This window comes from Sminthopsis crassicaudata, chromosome 4, assembly GCF_048593235.1.
Source record: "Sminthopsis crassicaudata isolate SCR6 chromosome 4, ASM4859323v1, whole genome shotgun sequence".
NCBI lineage: Eukaryota > Metazoa > Chordata > Mammalia > Dasyuromorphia > Dasyuridae > Sminthopsis > Sminthopsis crassicaudata.
In genome coordinates, this window is record NC_133620.1 from 475559558 (window position 1) to 475575890 (window position 16333).

A 16333-nucleotide genomic window follows, 5' to 3' on the forward strand; every position below is an offset into this window, starting at 1 on the left:
CCCCGGAAGGGCGGAGGCCTCGGCGTCCACACGGCCCAGTCAGCCCCTGGCCCGGACAGGACCAGCCCCTCGCACCTCAGGGGTAGAAGTGACAGCCCCGTGCCCCTCCCGTGCCCTCGGTGTGATAACGTGCCTTAGCTGGCACGTGAGAGGCGGCTGGCCCCGGCCGGCCTCCCCCGCGGCGGGGAAGAAGCAGAGCCTTGGAAGCAACAGGCCACGAGCCCGAGGAGGATCCCGCATACCTCTGGGAGAGCAGAAGCCGGCGGTGCCCATGGGCTGAGGAAGCGGACAGGACGCCAGCCAGGGAGCCCTGCTCAAAGGCCTCATTTGCCACCTGCTGCCCTCAGGCCGGAGACCGCAGAGCCCCCGAGGCAGTGAGCAAAAGGAGCCGCCAGCACCCGTTCCCTCCACCCAGCCCCGCGGCCCCACTCACACTTGGCCGACAGGTTGTAGCCTCCCAGGGGCGTGGGGTGCCCTTCCACGGCGTCGAAACCCGAGGACACCAGCACGACGTCGGGGCCGAACTCGTTGGCCACCGGCATGACGACCGTCCTGCAACAGGCAAGGAGAGGCGCGTTAGGGACCTGCTCGCACCCGTGGCGCCGGACCCGTCCCCCAGGGCATGGGCCGGGAGTGGGAGGAAGGCGGGCGGGCGCCCTGGCCCCTTGGGGAGAGCCCGCAGCACAGAGATGGGCCCCGAGCCTCCTCTCTGCTGGGCAGATCTTCAAAGCTGAGCCGGCCCATCCCATGCCCCCCACTACACCCAGCTCCCTCGTGTCTCCTGGGGCAGAGGGTGCGGGAGTCGGGAAAACCTGGAGACTCGCCATGGGACGAAAGCCGACCGACCTCCCTGTGCCTCAGTTTCCTTCTCTGTCAAAGGAGGGGGCCAGGCTGCTTGGCCTCCACATCGGGAATGCCAGGACCCTGCTTGGTGCCCACTTTTCTGGCCGCCCACATCTGTGGAGGCCGGGGCTGCACTGTGCCCTGAGGGCTGGGCACGGGATGAGCCCAGGGCTGCTTCTCAGGGACAAATCCACTGAGCTGCACGTGGGCAGCCGGCTGGGCAGGGGGCGATCACTACACATGGTCAGGGGATGGTCGCCGCACGTGGCAGTGGCCCTGGGCAGGGGCGGCCTATTTCCACCCCCAATCCCCTGGGGCCGGAGCCTCTGGCTCTCCATGGACTGTGTGCGTTGGTCAGTTTTCACTAGCGCCAAGTGGGAGGGAGCTGGCCAGCGGGCCAGGCCGGGGCACAAGCTGCTGTGACCGCCACAATGGGGACGGTGGCAGGGCCGGGGGCGGGTATTTCTTTCTCAGGGACATTTACTTTAGGAAGAGCGTCTCCGCAGACTGTTTCAGGCTGGGGTTTGCCCGCTGGCAGGCAATGGGAGGCACTGGGCGGGACCTTGGGCAGCATTTGCCATCCTCACGCCGGTGGAACAATGTCCTCGAGGACCATGTCTGATGCCAGAGGGGACCGGCACGTGCGGCCTCCGAGGATGCGAAGCCCGACCCCCACGGCCGGGGAACCGTCCTGGGGACCTTCAGGGGGCGGCATCCCCCACTTTTCCTGTCCTTGCCTCCTCAGCCCCTCCCTCTCCACATCCTCGTCTACCCAGCATTCCTTCCCATTACCTGTGCTCAAAGCCCGGGGGCGGACGGCCTGAGGACAGGGCCCGAACACACGGGGTCGGAGGCCCGCACCTGTCACTGGTGGGAGCTCTCTGGGCCCCCCACCATTCACAGCTGCCCGGTGTCATTGCCCCAGGCCCAAGAGGGAGGACGAGAACTTGAGTGCACCCTGACTCAGTTTACCCATCTGTGAAACGGCGAGCGACCCCCAAGCCAGCAGCCGTCCCCACGGCGGCCCTGATCCCGGGAGCGGGGGAAGCTCACCTGAAGGCAGTTAGATATTCCGTGTCTCCCATGGGCGGGTCCAAGCCCCCGGTAAACGCCATGTTCACATTGAAGCCGACCCCGGGTCCCGTGCCGACCTAGGACGAGGAAGGGGGGGTGGCCGCGTTTAAGTGACGGAGCCGCCCCTTTGAAGACCTTCCCTCACGTGGCCCGGCTCCCGGCTGGTTTCATCCCGGGCACCCCCACGGTGCCAGGCCGAGGGGCCCCAGCTGTGCTCCCCAGGGAGCCGTCGGCCCTCGGGGAAGGGTAGACGTGCTCCGAGGGAGCCCAGGCTGCACTGCCTCTGCCCTGCCCCAGCCAGATTCAGACTCCCTGGGGTCGCCAAGGTCCCCTGCTTCCGCGCTGCCCGCGCCCCCCTGAGGAGTCATGGCAGCCGAGCGGCTGCACGGGGTCATGGGCTCCGGCAGGACACAGTGCCCATTATACACAATCTCCACCAGACATCTGGCTCTGGGCCTTCTCTGGGGGAGCCCACGCGGACTCCTCTCGGCTCCCCGCAGCCCGCCCAGCGCCGGGTTCTGGGGTGAGCCACAGGCAGGGGCCGCGTGGACTCTGGCCGGGCCCCGGGGTGCAGGGGCTCCTTCCCTCTTGTCCGCAACCTCCAGAGCTCGGTACATGTTTGGTGGCCAAATCACTGAGAAAGACCCAAGTCCAACCAAAAAACATCCAGGGAGCATTAAAACCCCTACTGTGCGCAGGCCCCGGCAGTGTTGGAGCCTACCGTGCTAGGGCCCTGTGACAACCTAAGGGAGAAAGCCCGGCCTCCGCCTCCTGCCTGGGACAGCCCAGACCTAAGTAAAAGGAAACTCAGCCGCTCCGCCAGTATTCATCAAGCACCTACTGTGTGCCAAACCTGCTTCAGATACACAAAGATAGAATCACCTTGGCCCTAGGGGGAGTTTACACTGTCCCGGGAGCCTCGTGAAGCCCTACTGTGCGCTCGGGCCACGCCGGGCATGCAGTCTGACCCGGCCCCCCTCACCTCGTCGGGGGCTCCGCTGCCCGGGAAGAAGTTGCCGTCGTCGTAGCGGTGCAGCGAGATGTAGAGCACGTTGGGGTCGCTGTAGAAGGCCTGCTGGGTGCCGTTGCCGTGATGGACGTCCTGGGGCGGGACAAGACGCGGTCAGGGCTCCCAGCCCGCCCGAGCCGCGCCTGCCCCGCTCCCTTCCGCGGCCTCCTGCCCGGCTCTGCCCCTGCGCTCCTCCCACCCGGGGTCCCCACGGGGCCAGACTGCCGCCTCTCCCCCTCCACTCACCCAGTCCACGATGAGGATCTTGTTCACATTCAGCCGTTGTTGGAGCAGCTTGGCCGCGATGGCCACGGAGTTAAAGTAGCAAAAGCCCCTGGGGAGAGAGCCGGGAGGAGAGCCTGGGGGTTAGCGAGCCGGGGCACATGCCCCCAGCCCGGCGTCCCGGACCCGGAGCTGGGGAAGCCCCGAGGAGGCCCCAGGGAACAGGCGCCGGGCCCAGGGCTCCCACCCCCAGGCCACGGCCGGCAGCCAGGACAGGCGCTGGCGCCCCTCGAGGCAGGAGGCGGTACTCACATGGGCGTGCTCTCCTCGGCGTGGTGACCGGGGGGCCGGACGACGGCAAAGCCGTTCTGCAAAACAAACCGGAGCCAAAGGCCGTGAGGGGGGGCCGGGCCGGAGCCACGCTCATCCCGGGGCTGACGGGAGCTCCGCGGCCTCGGGAAACACCAGGGGGGCCTTCTGTAGAGCCCCCGGCCCCTGGACGTGGGAGCGTGTGGGTGTGCAAGAGCAAACGTGTAAATGTGCGCATGGGTGTGCAAGGGTGAGTGTGCAAACGTCCGTGTCAGTTTGTGTACGTGGGCTGGAAGTGTCAGGGGGTGTGGGATGGCAGAGGCCCCTTCCCATCCCACCCAAACCCCCATAAGCAGCAGCCTGCCCCCAGTGCCCACCCCGGCGCCCGCCCTCGCACCCACCTTCAGCTCTCCGGTGGCCACCTTGAAGACCAGCTCCACCACACAGCCCACGGCCAGGCGCGCCGCTCCCGAGGAATGGACCTCGTTCCAGATGGTGTCGCTGTCCACCTGCCGAGAGAACAGGGTGAAGAGCGCAGGAAGGCGCGGCGGAGACTCGGTGCTCCTCGCTCCCTCCTCGCGCTCCTCACGTGCTCCCCCCTGGTGAGGGCCGGCTCGGCCTCCCCGCCAGGGTCCCCCTCCCCAGCAGACCAGAAAGGCCTCGAGGGCAGGGCCTGCTGCGTCTTTTCTTTGCCCAGCCCCAGGCACACAGTAGGGCTGCTGTTTTCCTCCTTTCTTCAGGATTCGGCCCTGCGGTGTCACCCCCACTTTTGGTCCCCTGCATGGGGAGTGCCCGCCACGGGCCGGGCCTGAGCCCGGAGCCAGAAGGAAACGGGCTCAGTCCTCCAGCAAAGTCCACTTGTCCTGGGTCGGGCGCACAGTAGGTGTTTCAGCACAGCCGCCTCTGCTCACTGATCAGGGGCAGGAAGTGAAGGCCGGGGACAAAGGGCACCAGGGATTCTCCATCAGAAAGAAGAGGCCGTTTCTCCTTTTCCTCATTTTCTGGTCGGGACGAGCATTTCGTCGGTGTGAGATTCCCCGTGAGCAAAGATCTCCACGCGCGGACTGGCATCTGCTTGGGGGGAGGGGTCTCCCAGCCTGGGGCCCCCGGCCAGATGTGGCCGAGTCCCAGAATCCCGTGCGCTCCATCCACAGGCCAACGTCCGGCGCTTCCAAGGCCAGGCCCAGCCTTCTGGGGGATCTCCTGCTTCCCACACATGTGCACGTGTTGCTCAGAGCGGTGACCGCCGTCGGGGTGACGGTCAGAGGGCACGGATGGCTTCAGGGCCCGAGGGGCGGCGGGCTCCCCCGGGCAATGGCGCCCATCCCCGATGGGGACCCGACCTCCGGGCAGGGGTAGAAGGGATCCTTGCGGAAGGCGGTCAGCAGTTCCCAGGGTCCAGCAGCTGCGCTCGCACCCAGCTCATGCGGCACACGGGGGCCGCCGTCTCCTCGCACACTCCAGGTGACACATCTGTAGGTCCATGGGGCTCGCTCACGGCCGTGCTGGTGAATGCTGGCTGGCAGTCGGCCGACGGGCGCCCCCTCCGCGGGGCCGAGCTGCCCATGGGGCACCCCCAGGACGCGCCACCGGGGTCTCTTCTGGGACCAGAGGCAGCTCCGGGAGGTCGGGGCCGGGAATCCCAGGGAAAACTCCCAGCCCCTCAGAGGGCTCGGCCACGTGCAAAGCGCACACTCTGCGTCCACGTAGGAACGCTCACCCGTTACCTGCACACACACTCACACGCATTCCCCCTCACGTGTGCCTCAGTTTACCCCATGTGCCCCTCGTTATCAGCTTTCATTGCAAACTGGAAACGCGGCTTTGACCCCTCCCCCAGCACCAGTGCACGCTGTTCTGAGCCTGGCCATAACCAGCCAGACTCACGAGGCCGCAGCCGCCCTCCCGGCCCGAGCCGCCCTCCCGGCCCGAGCCGCCCCCCGCTCCGAGCGCTCGGCGGGTCCCGGCTCGGCCCCTCGGGCTCTCTCTGACAGATCGCTTCCAGAGCAGAGATTTTGTCAAGACTCAGGAAGAAAACAATTTTGTCTCATTTCCCTAACGGGATCCAGACTTGGGGCTGTGGCCTCCCTGGCGCAGGGGGAGCCGCCCTTTCAATATCTGGAGCAGAATCAGGCTGTGATGTCAGCATTGGGAAAGGACGGATGGATGGACGGACGGACGTGAGCTGGGGGGCCGTCCAGGGCAGAATCAGGCTGTGATGTCAGCATTGGGGAAGGACGGACGGATGGACGGACGGACGTGAGCTGGGGGGGGGTAGTAGCGTCCAGGGCCGACTGCGACGACAGCTTTGGTGAAGGACAGAAGGATGTACGGACGAGAGCCGGGGCGGGGGGGCATCTGGGGCCAACTCAGGCTGCGAAGTCAGCACTGGTGAAGGACGGGTGGACGGACGGCCATGAGCTGGGGTGAGGGAGCTGTCCCAGGTGACCCAGTCCGTGCTGCTGGCCCTGACGGAGGGGTGGACGGGCAGACAGACGGACGGCCACGGACACCAGTCACGTCCTCTCTCGTTACACGTTGTGCCCGCCGCCCAGCCCCGCGCTGCCTGGGGAGCTCCCCTTAATTGCCGGTCCCTCATTCGGTCTCTCATCCCCACCCAGGAGGCAGCGTGGCCCCGAGGGCAGAGAGCCTGGCCCAGTTTTGGGCCCAGTTTTGGGCCCCAGCAGAAGGAAGCGCTCCCACAGGAAGCTCTGCCCAGTGAATCAGTCCATGGCCATTCACCAAGCACCTACTACGTGCTGGCACTCGCGTGGACACCCTGCCCACCGTGGGCCGGAGCCCGGCTGTGCTCACGAGGCCAAAGGCGGCTGAGCCTCGGGATGGGGGAGCCCCCGCCCCTTCCCTCACAGAGCCAGACCTCGCTGAGGGGGAACATCTGGCAGCAATTCCCCCTCCCGCGGAGGAAAGCCACGAACCGCGGCCGTTAGCGCAGCCGGGAGAACAGAGTGGGCATTCTTGGGACATCAAAGGAAGCACTTACCCCCACGCCGCCGCAGGGGAGCCTGACGAACATGGACGTTAAGGAACCTGGGGGGAAACGAGAGGAAGCGGTGACCGGTGAGCCCCAGGCCCCTCCCACCCCCCAGGCCCATGGGGGGGCCCGCTGGGGCCTGGGGGAGGGGCTCGAGAACCCCACCTCTGGAGGCCAAATCTTGTGCCATCTCTGTGCACCCCGGCTTCTGCCACCTTCCCTTCTGACTGACCGATCCCGGCCCTGCCGCCCCCAGCACTGACGGCGCCCCCGACGGTGTCTGGCCCGAGCGGGCATAACAGCACTTCTGTCATTGGATGGCCGTTACGAGGACCCAAAGCGCCAGTACCTCGAAGGGGTTTGGGGCTCTTTACCCTGTATCGATTCTGGTTCTCATTACTCCAATTCCTGCCCCGTGGTCTGCGAAGACCATACCCGCTGACGCGCTGGAGCGTGCCATCAGGAGCTCCCGCCCGCTCCCAGCCGTGGATTCAGCGGGCTGCACTAAGGGTCAGATCCTTGCCCGCTGCCCCCCGGAACGCCCTGATTCAGCGCGTTCCCAGGACTGACGGAGAAAGCCAATGCTTGCAGTCCCAGGCCCTGAGTTCACACCGTGCATGCATCAAGTGTGCAGCACAAGCCAACAGCAAGGAAGTTGTCTTTCAGGAGGCCAAGGTGCCCTCTGAACCCCTTCCCAGCTCCCTTTCTGTACATCCCACCATCTCCCAGCATCCTCTCTTCCCTGCCCTCGAGTGCCACTCCATCCATTCCCCACATCTTATATGGGCATTGAAATAGAAACAGTCTCCTTCTTCATGCTCTGCACACAGTAGGCGCCTAATTAATTTTTGCTGAATAAATGAAAAAATCCTTTTGTTGATGGTAAAAACTGGATCGTTTCTTAGGATTCTTTAACACTAGGGGCAGCTGGTGACCCAGTGGATGGAGCGCTAGAAGCAGGAGGGCCTGCACTCAAATCTGACTTCAGACTAGCTGCGAGACCCATGGCTTGCCTCAGTTTCCTTAGCTGTAAAATGGGAATAATATTCCTTTCTCCCAGGGATGTAAGGATGATCCAATGTGACACTATCTGTAAAGTGCTCAGCATGCTGTGTGGCACCTAGTAGGACTCCCATGATTCCTAGCCCTTGTTTACAAAGGTAATCCAAGGCATGCCACGAGGAAGCCCCTTTTGGAAGTATAGACCCCTCCCCTCCCAAACAAAAGCCAAGGAGAAACATCCGCAGTGAGCCGTGAAGGGCGAGGGACCCCAGACGGGGGTGGCCGAGGGGGTCCCCGACCGCCCGGGCTTGAGGAGGGGGAGCGTGTTCGTGCACGTCACCGCCTCTCTGGCCCGCGTGGAGGCGAGCAGCTTCAGCCCTGCCTTTGGGGCCCCGCGGGGGGTAAGCGAGTGCCAGGGCGGCGCGCCCAGGGAGGGGCAGCCTGCAATAAATACCTAGAAGTTTCTTACTGTCCAATTTCTGCCTGTTCAGGGGGTTGGTGCCGTAGAGCAGGGCGTGGGCCTCCGAGTGGACCGTCTGCAGCTCCTCCAGGGTGGCCTTCCGGCCCCGGATGCACTGCAAAGAAGAAAGGAGGGGCGCCCTTAGCACCGGGGGCTGACACCCCCAGATGTCACCGCTGGGATTCAGGCTGTCACCAATGTCCTAGAGCTTGCCGCGGGGGGGCCGCCGTAGGCGACCCTGCCTCCTGGAGGTCGAGAGGGACTCCCCCAGGGCCGCCTCCTCCAGGGCTGAGCCCCGCCTGCAGCCAGACCAACTTTTCTCAGACAACGGCCCGGGCCAGCGCTCTAACTTGGGGGGAGGGGCGTCCTCCCCTGGCTGACTGGAGACCGCGCTAGGCCCCCACAACTTCCAGGCAGCAGCTCTTGCCGGGGGATGTTCTGGCTGCCCCGGGGAGTGACCAGCCCCCACTCTTCTGCACGTGCACGCTCGAGAGTCCTGGAAAAAGGGAGCCCCCCCATCCTAAAGGGGCAAGAGTCTGGGCCTTGAAGGGACAGGGCCCCCCGAGCCTCCATCGGGACTCCTACAAACATGGCAGCGGCACGATGCCTGGGTCAGGGCCGGGGGGCCTTTGTCATCGCTGCTCGGTTGTGGCCCCTCAGAGACACTGGAGGGCTTCGCCATTTCCTTCTCCAGCTCATTTTACACTTGGGGAAACTGAGGCAGACGGGGTGAAGGGCCTTGCCGGGTCACATAGCCAGAGGCTCTAGGCCTGGTGCCCCGACCACTAGGCCACGGAGCCGGCCACCTCTCGACGCTCCGAGCGTACCCAGGGACATGGATAGAGGAGACGGCCTGGGAGGCTCCTAGGCTCTCCAGACTCGGGAGAGCGGGATCTCTCTGAGCCTCAGCTTCCTCAACTCTAAAGTTCACCCCCGTCCTCTAGCAAGTCCTGTTGCCGGGCACTCCCTCCCAGCACAGATGTTCCGGGGGGTGCCTCGTGGGGAGCGCTGCTGGGCCGGCCACAGGCCCTTAGCTTCTCCCCCTTTCTGCACGAGCCCTCGATGTGCCCCCAAAATAAGGGGGCCGAGCCAAGGAAAGCCCGTAAAGGCCGTGGAGCAGGGAGCGAGCAGCGGCTGCCCACGCCGCCCCCGGGAGGCCCGAGGGAAAGATGATGTTTCCTTCTTTGAGGGGCTCCCGGGCTGCCAGAAAAGGAGAGACAAGGGAGCTCCCGCTGGGGGGCTGGTGAGGAGATGGGGTCCGGACCTGTGGCCTCATGAGCACAGCAAATTCCTAGAGAGGAAGCTTCCTTCCTCAGTGGAGAGCAGTGGGCGGCCTGCCTCTGTCTTGGCTGCTGAGGGTCCTGGGGAAAACCTGGGGACTCTGGGGCCTGAGCTGCGCCTCTCTCAGCCTCCGTTTCCCTGTGTGTAAAGCAGGACCCCGAAGCACCTCCCCTGCGGGGCTGGTGTGAGGGCCGGACAAGATGGCGAGTGCCACGTTTCCGCCGCCTCCTCACAGAGAAGCGCCCGCTATGCGCTGGGAGAACAAATGGCAGCAGGGATCGATCGAGGAGCGGCCGAGAGCCAGGTGTTCAGGCCAGAGGCTCGGTGGGGGGGAATCAGGGAATGGGGGATTCCCGCAGGAGGCCGCGGGAGGGCCAGGACGCCTTCCAAGCCCCAGGAGGCCCAGGCTGTGGGCCCGGGTAGGGGAGGCCTGGCACAGGAAGCCTGGCACGGGAAGCCCGGCCGGGCCTAGGGAGGATGCACACGCTGGCACCTTCCGGGCGGACGAGGCCGGTGCCCCCCAGGACCAGCAGATTGGCCGTGGCCCCCATCACCTGCTCCGGCTCCCACGCTCCGGGCCCCGGACACTCGGGGCCTCACTGGCGTGGTACAAAGCTAGCGACACACGGGAGGCAGGCGGCGCGAGCCTCATTCCCAATCCTCGCCCGTGCCGGCCCTGGCAATGGTCCCACGGGCCTCGCTCAGGCCCCTATGCTGGTACTGCTGCACCCAGGGGCCGGGCAGCCGGGGGCGGGGGGGCGGAGGCTAATAAGTGGGTGCACTGACCAATTCCTCCTCCCCCAAGTCCATGATCGGACCCTCAGGCCCCTCGCTTCCAGTTCTCTCCCCTGTAAAATGGGGTTCAGCCTGACGGCCGGTGAGGTGCTGCAGCCCCGGGCCCTCCCTTGGGCAGCGCCTCACCGTCGGGCGAGGCTGGAAGCTCCGGGTCACTGAGCCCGGCCTGCTCTTTGGGCCCAGGGGGCGGCCAGCGCCCCCCCAGGCAAGGAGCCCGGAGGCGGAGCGCAGAGTGGCCTGCTGAGCCCCCCCAGCATCCAGGACGCCCCCGACACGGCTTTAAATTGGGGCGTCTCTCAGGGGAGCCCCGGGAACTCTGGGACTGAGCCAACAGCAGTGGCCCCTCCCTCTAAGGCACAGTGGGGGGGGGGGGGCATTGGCCGGAGGCTCCCCAGGCCACAGGCTCCTCACGTAGAGGGACACTAGGCCTGGAGCCTCCTCAGGCGGACAGAGGCAGGAGCTGCTCTGGCCGGGCCCATGCTGCCCCCCAGTGGTCACAGCCGGGCTGGCACCTGGAGCCTTAGAGAGGCTCAAACTGCAGCGAGTCCCTCCTTTGGGAAGGGCGGGAGATGAGGGGCAGAGCATCCTGGGGGGCCAGGCCAGCCTGTCCCATGGGGCTGTATCCCAACCTGCCTGCCGGCCTTTGCTCCACTGCCTCCCCCCCAAGGGCTGCCCTGGGGGATGTTGGGGATGACAGGGGCAAGATTAAGACTCACTTTGAGTGGACAGAGTGGGCGGCTGCTCTGGGTGCGAGTCCTGCCCTGAGCTGCTGGCCAAGCCACTGCACTTCCCTGCCCAGCCCGACCCCTCCCCCGGCCCGCGCCTGCCGCTCACCTCGCACTTGCCGCGCAGGCCGGTCTCCTGCAGCCGGGACCAGATGCTCTGGATGCGGCCGGCGTGCTCCGGGTGGCTGTTGGTGTTCCCGCAGGTGCACTGGTGCTTCAGCATCAGCGTGTCGTACACAAGGCCTGCGGGGCGGGAGCCACGGTCAGCGAGTCACCCCCTGCAGCCCCCCGACTCGGGCCAGATCTGGGGGCCTGCGCCCGGGAGGGGGAGGGGAAGGGGGTGGGGGAGGCCTGAGGCTGTCCCCTCTGAGCAGGGCCTCAGAAGGCCCCCCACCTTCCTGCCTAAGGGCCTCGTCGGGGGGCCCTCAGGATGTCTCCCATGGCAGTCGGGGCCACGCCTTGGGCATTCACCCGGCCCCCGGGGACACAGCCTCCAGGAGCTCCCTGGCCTTCGGGCCTCTAGGACAAATAGGCCATAAAGGAGGGAGGGGCCTGACTTCTGAGCTCCCTCAAGGCCACCCGGTGACCGCCCCCAGGGCCCGCCCTCTGGCCTGGGGTGTCTCTGCCTGTGGCCTCCTCCAGCCCCCAGCCCCGTCCCCTTTGCCTTCTCCTGCCCGGGGGACCCTCCTGCCTCAGGCTGCCCCTTTCCTTGGTCTCCGGCCAGGAGGCGCCCCTTCTCCCCGGGGAGCGGGGCCCCCTTCAGGCCAGAGGCTCAGCGCCCCTCACCTGTGGTGAACCTCGGCTTGGCGGGGGGCTCCTGCACAGACATGGGGAACGTGGCCGAGGCGGGCGAGGACTGAGCCCGGGACAGGGGCCGGTGGCCGCCGAAGGAGACGGGGATGCCGGCGGCCTCCATGGAGGCCTGGTAGTTTCTCAGCTGATGGATGCGCTGCTGCTCGAGCAGAAGGGCTTGCTGTGGGCGACAGAAAGGCCCGGGAGCTGCTCAGTGGGGCCGCTGACCCTTCCTCCCGCGTCGGAGCCACGCCCGAGGGCGCAGAGACCCCGGGGAGCCCCGGGACAGTGCACTCGGTGCGTCGGCCGAGGCCGGGCCCAGGTGGCTGACCCGTGGGAAGGGCATCCTGGGCGCTGGAGAGCCCCTTTTACATACAAGGAAACTGAGGCACCGCGGGCCGCTCGATCTCACCCCCAAGACATGGCTGGATCCCAAGGACTCAGGCCTCACTCCAGCACTCTTTCCCTCCTGAGCCAGCAGGACTCGCCCCCTCCCCCTTGCCACTCTATGAAGAAGCGAGCACTGGACCACACGGCCTCAAAGACCCCGCCAGCTGGGCCAACCCCCTGCCCCCAGCAGGAGGCCCACCGCTCCCCCGGAGCCCCCTCACCTGGCGGAAGAGCAGCTCCTGCTCCGCCTGCCGCTGGCCCGGCTCGGCCTCGTGGGCGGGCCCCTCGGCCTCCTCGCCGTCGCTCTCGATGGGCTCCTGCTTGACCTGGACAGGCTCCTTGTGGCCGGGGAGCCGCTCGGGGTACGCCTCCTCCAGCAGCGCCTGGTGCTCCCTCAGCTCCTCCTCCGTCTCCTCGGGGTGGCTCTCGTGCTGGCGGGCGGGCTCAGGGGGCTTGGGGAGCATCTGCAGGGGGAGGGGGAGGGGGCAGGTCATGGACGGATGGACGGACAGGAGGGAGCCACAGACCCCACAGGGAGCCCGGGACCACCTCGTGGAGGCAGCCATTGACCACGCCCCCAGCGCGTGAGCCTGCACGCACACCCGTGCCCACCCAAATGTGAGCCCTCTGCACTACCCCCCTCAGCAACATCCCGTCCCATTCGTCCTTGTTCACTGCACAGACGCTCCCCTGAGCTCGGCTCCCAGGCCCCGGGGGAGGGGCTGCACCACTAGGGCTCCTGGTCCAGGAAGAGGGCCTGGGGATGGGGGCGCCGCTCACTGCCCCCTCGTTCTTCAGAAAAGGAAACTGAGGCCAGGGCAGGGGACAGGCTTGCCAAGACCAGAGGGAAGGAGTGGCAGAGGTGAGATTTGAACCCGTGACTTTGGGCTCTTCCCAGAATCTGGATTTGCTGGAGGCTCTCCCAGGTGCTTCTAACAATGAACACCATCCACTCACTTTCTTTCTAGTAGGCCCTCTAAGCGCCCTTGCTGGTGGTCAGAAGCCCCCATTACATAGTAGGCCCTCTAACACACTTGCTGGTGGTCGGGAGCCCGCTATCACATAGTAGGCCCTCTAACACACTTGCTGGTGGTCGGGAGCCCGCTATCACATTGTAGGCCCTCTAACACACTTGCTGGTAGTTGGGAGCATGCTATCACATAGTAGGCCCTCTAACACACTTGCTGATGGTCAGGAGCCCGCTATCACATAGTAGGTCCTCTAACACACTTGCTGGCAGTCTGGGGCCTGCTTTCACATAGTAGGTCCTCTAACACACTTGCTGGTGGTCGGGAGCCCGCTATCACATAGTAGGCCCTCTAACACACTTGCTGGTGGTCGGGAGCCCGCTATCACATTGTAGGCCCTCTAACACACTTGCTGGTAGTTGGGAGCATGCTATCACATAGTAGGCCCTCTAACACACTTGCTGATGGTCAGGAGCCCGCTATCACATAGTAGGCCCTCTAACACACTTGCTGGCAGTCTGGGGCCTGCTTTCACATAGTAGGTCCTCTAACACACTTGCTGGTGGTTGGGAGCCCGCTATCACATAGTAGGCCCTCTAACACACTTGCTGATGGTCAGGAGCCCGCTATCACATAGTAGGCCCTCTAACACACTTGCTGATGGTCAGGAGCCCGCTATCACATAGTAGGCCCTCTAACACACTTGCTGATGGTCAGGAGCCCGCTATCACATAGTAGGTCCTCTAACACACTTGCTGGCAGTCTGGGGCCCGCTATCACATAGTACGTCCTCTAACACACTTGCTGGCAGTCTGGGGCCTGCTGTCACATAGTACATCCTCTAACACACTTGCTGGCAGTCTGGGGCCTGCTGTCACATAGTAGGCCCTCTAACACACTTGCTGGTGGTCGGGAGCCCGCTATCACATAGTAGGCCCTCTAACACACTTGCTGGTGGTTGGGAGCCCGCTATCACATAGTAGGCCCTCTAACACACTTGCTGATGGTCAGGAGCCCGCTATCACATAGTAGGCCCTCTAACACACTTGCTGATGGTCAGGAGCCCGCTATCACATAGTAGGCCCTCTAACACACTTGCTGATGGTCAGGAGCCCGCTATCACATAGTAGGTCCTCTAACACACTTGCTGGCAGTCTGGGGCCCGCTATCACATAGTACGTCCTCTAACACACTTGCTGGCAGTCTGGGGCCTGCTGTCACATAGTACATCCTCTAACACACTTGCTGGCAGTCTGGGGCCTGCTGTCACATAGTAGGCCCTCTAACACACTTGCTGGCAGTCTGGGGCCTGCTGTCACATAGTACATCCTCTAACACACTTGCTGATGGTCAGGAGCCCGCTATCACATAGTAGGCCCTCTAACACACTTGCTGATGGTCAGGAGCCCGCTATCACATAGTAGGCCCTCTAACACACTTGCTGATGGTCAGGAGCCCGCTATCACATAGTAGGTCCTCTAACACACTTGCTGGCAGTCTGGGGCCCGCTATCACATAGTACGTCCTCTAACACACTTGCTGGCAGTCTGGGGCCTGCTGTCACATAGTACATCCTCTAACACACTTGCTGGCAGTCTGGGGCCTGCTGTCACATAGTAGGCCCTCTAACACACTTGCTGGTGGTCGGGAGCCCGCTATCACATAGTAGGCCCTCTAACACACTTGCTGGTGGTTGGGAGCCCGCTATCACATAGTAGGCCCTCTAACACACTTGCTGATGGTCAGGAGCCCGCTATCACATAGTAGGTCCTCTAACACACTTGCTGATGGTCAGGAGCCCGCTATCACATAGTAGGCCCTCTAACACACTTGCTGATGGTCAGGAGCCCGCTATCACATAGTACGTCCTCTAACACACTTGCTGGCAGTCTGGGGCCTGCTGTCACATAGTACATCCTCTAACACACTTGCTGGCAGTCTGGGGCCTGCTGTCACATAGTAGGCCCTCTAACACACTTGCTGGCAGTCTGGGGCCTGCTGTCACATAGTACATCCTCTAACACACTTGCTGATGGTCAGGAGCCCGCTATCACATAGTAGGCCCTCTAACACACTTGCTGATGGTCAGGAGCCCGCTATCACATAGTAGGCCCTCTAACACACTTGCTGATGGTCAGGAGCCCGCTATCACATAGTAGGTCCTCTAACACACTTGCTGGCAGTCTGGGGCCCGCTATCACATAGTACGTCCTCTAACACACTTGCTGGCAGTCTGGGGCCTGCTGTCACATAGTACATCCTCTAACACACTTGCTGGCAGTCTGGGGCCTGCTGTCACATAGTAGGCCCTCTAACACACTTGCTGGTGGTCGGGAGCCCGCTATCACATAGTAGGCCCTCTAACACACTTGCTGGTGGTTGGGAGCCCGCTATCACATAGTAGGCCCTCTAACACACTTGCTGATGGTCAGGAGCCCGCTATCACATAGTAGGCCCTCTAACACACTTGCTGATGGTCAGGAGCCCGCTATCACATAGTAGGCCCTCTAACACACTTGCTGATGGTCAGGAGCCCGCTATCACATAGTAGGTCCTCTAACACACTTGCTGGCAGTCTGGGGCCCGCTATCACATAGTACGTCCTCTAACACACTTGCTGGCAGTCTGGGGCCTGCTGTCACATAGTACATCCTCTAACACACTTGCTGGCAGTCTGGGGCCTGCTGTCACATAGTAGGCCCTCTAACACACTTGCTGGCAGTCTGGGGCCTGCTGTCACATAGTACATCCTCTAACACACTTGCTGATGGTCAGGAGCCCGCTATCACATAGTAGGCCCTCTAACACACTTGCTGATGGTCAGGAGCCCGCTATCACATAGTAGGCCCTCTAACACACTTGCTGATGGTCAGGAGCCCGCTATCACATAGTAGGTCCTCTAACACACTTGCTGGCAGTCTGGGGCCCGCTATCACATAGTACGTCCTCTAACACACTTGCTGGCAGTCTGGGGCCTGCTGTCACATAGTACATCCTCTAACACACTTGCTGGCAGTCTGGGGCCTGCTGTCACATAGTAGGCCCTCTAACACACTTGCTGGTGGTCGGGAGCCCGCTATCACATAGTAGGCCCTCTAACACACTTGCTGGTGGTTGGGAGCCCGCTATCACATAGTAGGCCCTCTAACACACTTGCTGATGGTCAGGAGCCCGCTATCACATAGTAGGCCCTCTAACACACTTGCTGATGGTCAGGAGCCCGCTATCACATAGTAGGCCCTCTAACACACTTGCTGATGGTCAGGAGCCCGCTATCACATAGTAGGTCCTCTAACACACTTGCTGGCAGTCTGGGGCCCGCTATCACATAGTACGTCCTCTAACACACTTGCTGGCAGTCTGGGGCCTGCTGTCACATAGTACATCCTCTAACACACTTGCTGGCAGTCTGGGGCCTGCTGTCACATAGTAGGCCCTCTAACACACTTGCTGGCAGTCTGGGGCCTGCTG

General features: G+C 63.7%; 1 protein-coding gene across 3 annotated transcripts in view; it reads right to left on the reverse strand.

The window, feature by feature from the left end:
- Nucleotides 1–16333, reverse strand: part of HDAC4 (histone deacetylase 4) — a 126186-nt gene that overhangs the window by 14335 nt on the left and 95518 nt on the right. For 2 of the 3 annotated variants that reach the window (XM_074264447.1, XM_074264445.1), the window contains 11 exons: nucleotides 12116–12358; nucleotides 11499–11685; nucleotides 10822–10955; nucleotides 7906–8026; nucleotides 6459–6505; nucleotides 3859–3966; nucleotides 3461–3516; nucleotides 3173–3260; nucleotides 2900–3019; nucleotides 1897–1994; nucleotides 434–552 (listed from right to left, as the gene is read on the reverse strand). In XM_074264447.1, the coding sequence (XP_074120548.1) occupies nucleotides 434–552; nucleotides 1897–1994; nucleotides 2900–3019; nucleotides 3173–3260; nucleotides 3461–3516; nucleotides 3859–3966; nucleotides 6459–6505; nucleotides 7906–8026; nucleotides 10822–10955; nucleotides 11499–11685; nucleotides 12116–12358 (1321 nt within the window). The remainder of the gene's footprint in view (nucleotides 1–433; nucleotides 553–1896; nucleotides 1995–2899; nucleotides 3020–3172; nucleotides 3261–3460; nucleotides 3517–3858; nucleotides 3967–6458; nucleotides 6506–7905; nucleotides 8027–10821; nucleotides 10956–11498; nucleotides 11686–12115; nucleotides 12359–16333) is intronic. The other variant, XM_074264446.1, reaches the window with a different exon arrangement.